Source organism: Sceloporus occidentalis, unplaced genomic scaffold (genome assembly GCF_023333645.1).
Source record: "Sceloporus occidentalis isolate IW3139 unplaced genomic scaffold, rSceOcc1.0.p SCAF_17, whole genome shotgun sequence".
In the NCBI taxonomy this organism is placed as follows: Eukaryota; Metazoa; Chordata; class Lepidosauria; order Squamata; family Phrynosomatidae; genus Sceloporus; species Sceloporus occidentalis.
In genome coordinates, this window is record NW_028316997.1 from 10,835,601 (window position 1) to 10,846,552 (window position 10,952).

The following is a 10,952-nucleotide window of genomic DNA, read 5'->3' on the forward strand; positions in this document are numbered from 1 at the left end:
GGTTTTTCCACGGCCACCAGCTATGCTGCCTGCACTAAGTTTTACTTCTGCACAGCGTTGTGTTGAGTGCTGAGGTGATGCTTCATGCTAGCACTGGTAAAATGGCCAGACACTTTCCCTCTGCTTATTAGCTTCCCACAATGTTTGCACTTTCCATAGCGCCCTTCTTCAACATTTTCAAAGTGCTCCCAAATTGGGGCGCGCATAGCCTTGGAGTGTGCCTTGGGTGCTGCTCCTACTGCTCGGGGTGGATGAACAGAGGCAGAACTAGTGGTGGTGGGACTGGTGGTAACAGTACTGGCCATAGTGGGACTGCTAAATGCTTTAGATTTGCTAGGTTTTGCTGCTGCTGCTGCTGCTGCTGCTGCTGCTGGTGGTGGTGGTGATAGTGATGATCGTAGCGGAGAAGGTGGAGGCTCAGGGGAAAATTGTGCACTAGTCATTTGGACACTGCTCCCTGAGGAATCTGATTCCTGACCACTCATCTCCTCTACTTCCTCTGGCTCATAGTCTAGCTCTTCATTAGCCAGATCGAATGGAATTCCTGCTAGGCTGGAGCTAAGACTGATATCGTCGTGAGACTCGTGACTAGTAGTAGTGCGAGCAGGAAGAATAGACTCTACACTTGGCCTCTCAGTCTCAGGCTCCTCTGCTACCTCGCTAGGTGGAGTTCCACTATGTGTAGCCCTCTCTCTAACTGTCTTTACAAAAATTTTGTAAGGACTTGGTGGCTTGCTAGAGGTACTAGGAGGACATGGCGTGGCGGTACCAGTGGGAACAGTAGGCGCAGCACTAGTGGTGGTAGAGGCGGTGGGGGTGGTGGTGGTGGTGGTGGTGGTTTTCCCTACAAAGGAATGAGATCGCTTTTGTTTGGGACCCCTCTGAGTCTTGCTGCTAATTTGGCTCTGCTTGGTACCTTGCATGCTGCTTGTGGATGGGGAAGATGCTGCTTGGGGCAAAAGGCACTTCTTTTTAGTCACTGGGCTGGTACTACTTGTGCTACCCTTTAACTTTGAACGTGCTTCTGGTGCTTTAGGCTTTCCGTAAAAAAACATAGAGCTTGTGGGCCTAGCCGCACTACTACTGCCTGCTTTTGGTGCCTTTCCTTTACTTGATGATCCTTCAAGCAATGCTTCCCCAAATGATAAGCGAGAGCTTGGCCTACTTGGCCGACTAGACTGACGCAAAGGCTGCATCTTAGAACTGGTGGTGGTGCTGGTGGTGGTGGTGGTGGTAGTAGATGGAGCTTGTCCCTCCTTAGTCCCAAAAGGAGGATCCATTTCAAATTTTGTGTTGTGTGTGTAGTGTAGTGTAGTGTTTAAAAAACTATTAAAAAATAAAAAATTAAAAAAAAATAAAAAAAAAGGAAAAACGAATTAAAGACAAAAAAATTAGAGGAAGTTCTCTTCAGTGCTACTGCTTAAAAACTAAAACTATGCACTACTGCACTGTGCTGTTGTGTGCAATCTGGCAAAGTGCTAAAGTTATTTAAATTATTAACTCAAGATTAACTATTTAATAACTAGCAGTATTTTATTTTTAATTTGAATTTACACGCTTAGCCTACTACTATGCTAGCCTAAAGCTATATTTCCTTACTATAAGTCTACCTCTAGGCAGACGCTCTCAAACCCACTAAGCTAAAGTGAGGTTAAATCAGATTCAGTATGATTTATTAATTAATATTAAGTTATATAATATTAATAGATTAGAAATAATTTACTTATATATTATGTATTATAGATAGAAGAATATAGATTATGAATTAGAATTTAGAATTAGAATTACTTATATTATAGATTATGAATTAGAATTTATATTGTTATATATTATTTATAATATATTATAGATTAATATTAAAGAAGATTAGAATTATTTTAGTACTACAGCTAGTAGCTTGAAGCTTTGCTTAGTACAGCTCGTCACAGTCAATTTTTCTTGAAAAGAATTAGAAATAAAATAAAATGTTACAGCAAAACAGTTAGCTTCACTGCTTGCTGAACAAAAACACACAGCACTTATGCGGCTGCACTCACTAGCCCAACAAGTTCACTTCACTGATGGACTGAGGTGAGCAAAACACTAAGGGTACTTTTAATAAAATTGAAATAAAATGTAAAATAAATGAGAAAATCTTTGCAAAACAGTTAACGTCACTGCTTGCTGATCAAAAAAAAACACAGCACTTATGCGGCTGCACTCACTAGCCCAACAAGTTCACTTCACTGATGGACTGAGGTGAGCAAAACAAATGAAATAAAATGAAAGATTATTAATTAAGAAAAATTGACTTGGTCTCTTGCTGTTGCTAAAACAAAGCACAAACTATAGAGCTGCAGCACCAGTACTAATAAGATTAGCTGAACTATACGCTAGTAGTAATTAATTAATATTATTACTTTTATTTATAGCTAATTTAATTAACTATTAAGATAAGAAAGAATTATAGAATTATTGATATTACTGATTTTAGATTAGACACTAGTAGATGTCTTGAATGTCTACAGTACACTCTACACTAGTATACTATTACTAACTATAACTGACAAATATATATATAATTTTAGAATGAATTCAATTATTAATTATATTAATTAATATTACTGATTTTAAATTAGACACTAGTAGATGAAGGTCTACAGTACACTCTACACTAGTATACTATAGTATATATATATATATATGACTGACAAATATATATATATATAATATTATAATGAACTATTAAATTATAATGGAAGCCGATTGGTGAAACGCGTTGTGCTGAATACGCCCATTGAGGAAGTGGACACAGAGGAATCCTGAGAGAACCAAGCTGTTCCTGCTATAACACAGCATTATTCCGGTCCTTCCCACGGGAGCGTTAAAGTGTTCTTATATGTAAGATACTATATTTTTTTATTTATATTAAAGTTACTACTTTTTTAACTCCTTCTCCTCCGGTCTTTTCTCGTACACCGGTACAAAGAAGAAACTCCATTCCCCAGAAGGGGCTCTATGGGCTTCTCAACAGAGGAACCTATTGAAGAATCCATTTTAATGAATTTAAGTATTATTTAATTTCCGCACATATTGTGGTGTCGTTTGTAAACTTTGCGCAGCACTTTATTTCTTTGTTTTAACTATTAAATTATAGACTCTATTAAATTATTATTTATAAATTCTATTTAATTTATTTAAGCAGGACAGGCAGTAGGCACTAGTGTCAGCCCAGGGCAAGGGCACCCCAGTGCCACTGAGACACTGGGTGCACTGTCAACTCAACAGCACTTACACTACAGTTGATGACAAATTAAATTAAAAAAAAAATTAAATTAATCAAATTATTATTATTAATTATATTAAGTAGCACTGAAGTGAGGATGAAGTACACTGTGAGAAATGGCAGGCTAAGGCTTACCAGTCTCACACAGAACAATCTCTCTGTAACGCTCGGATGCAGCACAGCAGTGTTGCCAAAGCAGTCACAGCGAAAAATGAATGGATCTCTCAGGCAAGCTCTGGTCTTATAAAGGCGCCTTCAGAATTCATCTTCGATTCTTCGTGGTTGTGAGTCTTTGTCTTCTCCTACGTTTTGCCGGCACTGTATTCTCTTCGGCGTCTCTTCGGAACGAACAAAAAAACGGCCTCTTCGTGCTCGTTTTCATGTTCGCCCGAAGACGAATGCGCAAGTCTAATTTCTAGGACAAAAGTTGAGCGCACAAATAATGATGGAATATGTCGCTTTGGCTCGAAAATATGTTTTTTCTAACCATAGCGACATGTTCATTTGTGTCTAGCGCACTCCAGGTTTGTACTAGAAACACATCATTAGATGCGCCAAGGGGTGTAGTTCTTGCAAATGTGTACTTTTTGTGCCATAATTTAACTTCCTACATGAGCAGTAATGCCACGTCAAGGCTTCAACCCTAATTACTGATCATTCACATGCCTTTCATATCTCCATTCACTCGCAGAAGCACACACCATACTTTCCATACATTCACTCACAGAAGCACACACACCACCATGCAAGGCGCTGCAGGGATGAGATGGTTACTCATGTACCACACAGGCTAAATGGCTGATTTTAATAATATTTGCAGGTCATCAGGATTTCAAAAATTGCCTCCCTCTACCGTTGGCTTAATTTAACCCCATGATCAAAGGGATCATGGGATTAAAAATTAGTATCGGCCATTTTTAAAAAGGGAATGTGACTTTTTAAAGCTATATGATCGCTGTGCTAACATTGGCTACCACAGTGATCATTTAGCTAGAATACTTAAACTTTTTTTTTTTTTAAAGTTTAACTACTTTATGTTTACATAATTTTTCAATTATTCTTTACAAGCTATATAAAAGGTGAGATAGGTGAGATAATTAGCTTTCTAACGGTATATGTTGGGGGTCTGTAGCTGCTTAGATGCCTGAGATACAGGCATCTAAGCAGCATGCCCCCATATCGCCTTAACTGACAATTGTCACCGGCCGGATCGGGTGGCCCCGGTGATGCCCTTCAGTGTGAGGGGCAGATCGCCGGGGTAGGTAGTGATGGGGGTCCACAGACCTCCATCAAGGTAAGATAGTGCTAGCGACGGCATGGTGCCGTCGTTAGAAGTCAAGGGGACTGTCCTGGGTGGCTCCAAATTCGGCGGGGGGGCAACAGGGGGGGCAAGGAATATCCTAGGGGGGGCAATTGCCCCCCCCTTGCCCTCCTGTAGCGACGCCACTGTTCCCAACCAATTAGGGGCTTCCTTGCAGCCCCTGGCATGTCTGGCTGATTGGCGGCCTGTGATTGGATGAATGTGTGTTAGTCAGCCTGTCAGACTAATATGTGCATTACAATCCTACCTTATGGTCTTCAGAGCACGCATCTTAACATCCCGTCCACAGACTTACTTTTTTATGTGTTTATATATGGATACAATTGTCTACATGCCCATAGTGTTAAAAAGTATTCGAACAAAAAATGGTGAATTTACAATAACCTGATATTGCAGATGCTAATCTTCAGATATGTAAAAAGGAACGTAAGAAAAGCAAAAATCATAATGTATCCTGTGTGAAAAAATTGGCCCTTAATTATGTTAAATAGTCGCAACCAAAAATGGCTCCTTATAATGTTATCACACTGTTTGGATCCAAGTGGTTCCGTATGTTTAATCAGCTTATTTCACTCAGTGTGCAGAAAAAAAGCAAGATAAATAATCATAGTGTACACTGTGTATTAGGGTATATTTGGGATTTATTTGAAATTGCATTCACAATAAAACAGGTGCAAATGAACTCATCTAAATCAAATCAGTAACACAGCCCTCTCACAGGTAGTGAGTCCGTGTATCTTCATTAGTTGTCGCCAGTACTGGTAAAGCGGTAATCTACTTAAGCGTTTCGCCCGATGCATCTTCCTCAGAGTGGGTGTTTTAATTTTTCTGGGCGAAACGCAGGGTCAACAGGGGCATGCAGGAGACACTCTCTGTAATGCATAGGAAAGTGCACAAAATGAACCTATAAACTTAAAGCTTATAATAAAAGGAGGAATAAACTCCTTAGAGGGTTAAATGTTTTACCACCTGTGCACAATGATTTGTAAAACACGTGTTTCACTGTAGCGCAGCCTTTTTGGTGATGGATACTAGTATATAGAGAAGACATCGCTAATTAGGCAGAAAAGGCAGAAAGAGCCAAAAAGGCTCTTTCTGCCTTTTACTTATTACTAATCTCGATGTCGCGGAAACTCCTATTACTTCCGCGTTTACGTACTTCCGATTTTACGTTGCAGCATTCTTCAATGTTATCATGTATTCCATGTATCTCTCAATCTATTGCTTTTAAAGATTTGGTTCTGTGCTCCACTATTAGCTCAGTTAATTTCAGGGTACAGTGTTCTAAAATGTTTTTCCATTTAGTGATGAAGGCTTTATCTTCCTTCCCAAAAGTGGGGGTTTTGAAAATCCTTTACCCTCGAGGTGTGATTTTCTCTTTTAAGTACTGTTCATTTCATTTTGAGTTCCTTTATAAATCATTTTTCTAAATTCTGAAAAGAATCAAATACCCCTTTATTTAATAATGTTCTGGAATTGTTCCAAATATTTCATCCGTGTTAATACAGCATTATGATCTGTATACAGACATATTGTTTCACACATTTTAGAAAAGCTGCTAAGGGTTATATAGAAGAGGCACACCGTCAATTGTATGACACCATCACCTATAAAATAATTAAAGAAGATCCTACAAATGAAAGCCCTAAATAAATTCTTAGAGGGAAAAAAAATAGGGATTTTTTCCAACGATTAATATAATTATTAAATATAAAAAATCCAAAAGTTCCTGTTATATATTTTCTGCCTTAAATACATAAACACACAGAAAAGCCTACAGTGTCAGGAATACATTCTATATTTTGTAATCTATCGGAGTATTTCAACAAACTGTTCCAACCTATAATGATAAAAACTAAATCATCTCTAAAAGAGATCACTACATTCTTGTAATTAGCCATGTCTTCTCTATATACTAGTATCCATCACCAAAAAGGCTGCGCTACAGTGAAACACGTGTTTTACAAATCATTGTGCACAGGTGGTAAAACATTTAACCCTCTAAGGAGTTTATTCACTAAGCTTTAAGTTTATAGGTTCATTTTGTGCACTTTCCTATGCATTACAGAGAGTGTCTCCTGCATGCCCCTGTTGACCCTGCAATATGCATAGTTCAAGTGTAAAACTTAATCTTACAGAATCTACAGTGGTTGCCAACCGTAATAGACAGTTAAATCAGTTATTTACAAACTCAATGTTTATTGAATATACTGCATTATGTGGTGATCATGTGTACACAAAACAAAATTATCTACCACCCTAGAAGGCATATTATTTGGATACAAACATTTATGCCCAATTTATATGGGGATTGGTAGGATATTGACAGCTATGAGCAATTTGACCAGTAGACCTAGCAGGATCAAAGAAAACATTGTAAACATCTAACGGTAAGTTCCATGTAAATGTGCCCTTTGTGTAACATGCAGTTTCCGCTACTTTCACTGATGTGCAAATTCAAATACTGTATGTCTTGGTGACAAGGTTAAGTCATCCAGATATTTCTGGAAGTGCCATCAACACTTAACATCTACTAGAAAATAATCAGTATGTAGCTGGCCTACAGAAAGCCACTGATTTAGTCTGTTATTTTTTGTGGATTCAATTCAATTGTAAAATAACATTGAAATCTATGCATGATGCGGGATAAATGCTAATAAAACTGTTTCTCTTTATTTGGGAAGATTGAATATTAAATGGGGAAATATAAAAAATACACATTTATTCCACTCACTCGGGGTGACGTTTTGCCTTTTTTTTATAAGGAAAAATAACAATCTAAAAGTACTTTTAATTGGAGGAAATTGTGTAAAAATGTTTACTGTCCATTTATAGACATATAAGCAAGGTGCATGTTACATGGAGCTTGCAGCAGCTGTTATTATGGTGTATCTGGTCATGTGATGTCACAATGTGCTTGTTGGACTTCTGGACACAGGGGCCCTAGACATTGTTTCCTTCAGGTTTTCATACAAGGAGGAAGCATTGATACCTTACGGTATTGTTTTTGATTTAAAAATGCCTAAAAAGAACAAAATTAAACAGGAGGATGATGTGCTGACAATGATGATGGAAGGAAAATATCCTCACAACAGCCCTATGCCTCTCCCACCGTGCTTTCAACTTCCTAATGGGCACATTGTGCTTAAGCTGAAGAGTGGATATGCCTATTCTAGAAAATCAAAAGGCATGAAGAGACACATATCTGGAAGAGATGAGCCAGATAATAAGAAAAAAAGGAAGAACACAGTGTCTCAGAAAGGTACTGTGCCTCGTAAAAGGAAGATTCAGAACACAGATAAGGATGAAGTGGCAAATGTTAAAAAGAAAAGGACATCAGCGCAGAAGGTGTACATAGAGGAAGCCTGTTCAACATCTCAGCCCACAGGAAAAGCAGCCAGCCCCAGGCTTGAGGTGGAGGCGCCAACTTCCCTTGAGAGCCTGGTATTCCACCAGGAACTTGGAAGGGGAGGATATGGGAAGGTTCTGCTGGCCTCAGATACCCTCAACAAGTCGAAGTGGGCTGTGAAAAAGGTCAAGAAGAAACATCTCAAATGGCAAAGCAGGGACTCCATTCAGATTGAGGAACAGGTTCTGGAAATGTCAGCTGGATGCCGTTTCCTTGTCCAGGGATGTTCCTCATTCGAGACTGAACGCCATCTTGTCTATGTGATGGAATATCTCTGTGGAGGGACCTTGCATGATTATCTTGCAGTTAATTCAATTCTTGACAACAACATTGCAAATTTTTTTGCGGCGGAAATAACCTGTGGGTTGAAGTATCTCCACTGCAATGGCATCGTCCACCGTGACCTAAAACCAGGAAATATCCTTTTAGATGCTGCAGGTCACGTCAAAATTGCTGATTTTGGATTAGCCCTCTTGAACATGTTTGGCAACAAGACAGCAACTGGACGGGTTGGGACAAAGGGGTACATGGCTCCTGAAATGATCCGTGGAGAGCATTATGACTCTGCTGTTGACTGGTGGGCATTGGGGGTTATATTGTATGAGATGGCCACAGGAGGACACCCATTTGATGACGGATCTGATGGTCATGTGGTCGACACATCAGTCCTGTACAATACTCCCTATCTCCCACTCTGGCTCAGCTTGGAAGAGAAAGATATATTAACACAGCTTCTGTCCAAGCAACCGTCTTCTCGGCTGAAGCTGGCAACCAACATTAGATGCCACCCATTCTTCCAGTCAATTGACTGGGATGAACTTGAAGCTGGCAGAGTTGCTCCCCCATTGCAGCAGTCACACAAACTCCGGATCATTCGTTAGAACAACGAACACCAAAGAGCATGGGGCTTGATGTTAACAGGGTCACAGCTCTTAGAATCAGAGACTGAAAAGCTGTTCCGTTGTTTCTACCGACTACTTTTTTCTCAGTCTGGTCTAACATCCTCCAAGACTGTTGTATTCAAATAAAATAATAACATTGAATTTCAAAAATAGCACCTCTTGTTATTTCGAATGTTAGAAAGCATGAATTGAGTATCTGTGCTATGCTTTGCAAAATGACCCTTAATTGGTGGTGCAACAGATATGGCAAACTCGTTGTTAAGATCCAGAAGCTTTTAACTAAATTAATTATAACTCTTATGCAAAGATTCATCATCACGTGTCACGGGCTTTGTGCACATTCTGCGCTCTGTCTCTAGTATTTGTAATAAGTTGATATACATACCTGGGTAATTTCCATGTTAGACATGGAGTCTCCCACCAACATAGAATTTCATGGTATTTCTCCCATTTAGTTTGTCCAAATTCTTTGTCGCAAGGACCCAGACCTTAATCAGCCCCTGGTCTCATACTAGATCTTGAAAAGTCATATGCCATGCATGTTTAAATACCCTCACTTTATTAACCTCTACCACTTCTGCTGGGAGATTGTTACATTTATCTACCACCCTCTCACTACAGTTAAACTTCCTTACATTACATCAGACTCGGTGATAGCACAGGCCAGTGAGGCAGATGCTGTAGGACAGGACACAGGGACTCTGAAACTATGCTTCCCAACCAATTAGGGGCTTCCTTGCAGCCCCTGGCATGTCTGGCTGATTGGCGGCCTGTGATTGGATGAATGTGTGTTAGTCAGCCTGTCTTGAAGAGAGCAGGGAGTCTGCAGGGAGCCGTTTGCATGAGAGAAATGGCTCCTGTGAGGTAACTAATAAACATACCTGCCAAACATCCCCCTTAGGATAGACAGTCCCACTATACTACCCAAATCTCTCTGGTCTTCCTTCCTCCCCGATGCCCCTCTTTTTTACCTTAAAATGTTTGCTGGGTATGAATGTATCACAATGTTTTTTCATACCCCCAATAATATGCACAGAAACTTCTAAATGTCTCCTTCAATTGCGTAAATATCAAGATGTCGTATAAGAAAACCTTACCCCCTTCCTAACCATATTTCTAACCATAGTAATGAGGGTAAAATAATAATTATAGGGGGCAAGAAAAGAATGGATGGGGTGATTTGGAAATAGGCCTCAAGATATAATGAGAGAAGGCATGCAGATAATGGATGATAGAAGCGAATGCTGCAGAACTTCTTAGGCCTTAACAAATCGACTTTAGTTGTGAATGAAGAAGTGTCAGTAAGGTGGTATTACGTCCCAGGAAAACCCGTATCTGAAGGCTTAACAAAGTTGCCCTGCAGGCCGATCGGGTGCTGTGGTGTGCGGCCTCCGGATGGGTTTCCCTGGCCACGTGCCACATGACGATAGTAGTACTGAATTTACCAGGACAGTCCTGACACTCAGACTTAAACACAATATGACCAAAATAAGGTGGACACTCCTAATTATTGAGGTATAAAATCAAGCTCACAGTCCGCCATGTCCATAGAGAAATATTGGATGTAAAATGGGTCGTACTGAAGAGCTCAGTGACTTTAAACCTGGCACTGTCTTAGGACACCACATCAGATCAGCCCCGGTTCAGTGTAAGTGCTATTATGCTGAAGTGGATGTGTCTAGGAGTAGCAGCTACTACTGAATGTTATCTGACCGCACTCAACTCTCCCTCTTACTTGAAGTTAGGGAGATAAATAGGTAAGTCGAGGACTCAGGATTTACCTTGTTTCTCCTAGAGCAGTTGCAAGGAGTAGAAGAGGAATGGGCATGGCCATACACTACTCCAACGCCCAGAAGAAGAGACACGTCACCCAGAGTGTTTGTTTCACGTGTAAGGTGGGCCAGCATGTGTGAACAGATATAATTTATTTATATATTTTAAGCACTAACAATTTAGACAGGGCTGTACATATTACATGAGTAATGATTATGCAATATGATATATCCACATTATACTCACCTATGGCATTCTATAATATAGCTTTAACTACAATAT

The 10,952-nt window shown here is 39.7% G+C and overlaps 1 protein-coding gene across 1 annotated transcript; it reads left to right on the forward strand.

Moving 5' to 3' along the window:
• The first annotated feature begins 7,604 nt into the window (after positions 1-7,604).
• On the forward strand, positions 7,605-8,876 carry LOC149302835 (protein kinase C delta type-like). The gene has a single exon (XM_089482009.1). The coding sequence runs from the start codon at positions 7,605-7,607 to the stop codon at positions 8,874-8,876; it is 1,272 nt and encodes a 423-aa protein (XP_089338135.1).
• The last annotated feature ends 2,076 nt before the right edge of the window (positions 8,877-10,952 follow it).

Bases quoted from the DNA above. Each gene is read 5' to 3' on its own strand.
- LOC149302835 (XM_089482009.1), top strand. From the start codon at position 7,605: ATGCCTAAAAAGAACAAAATTAAACAGGAGGATGATGTGCTGACAATG.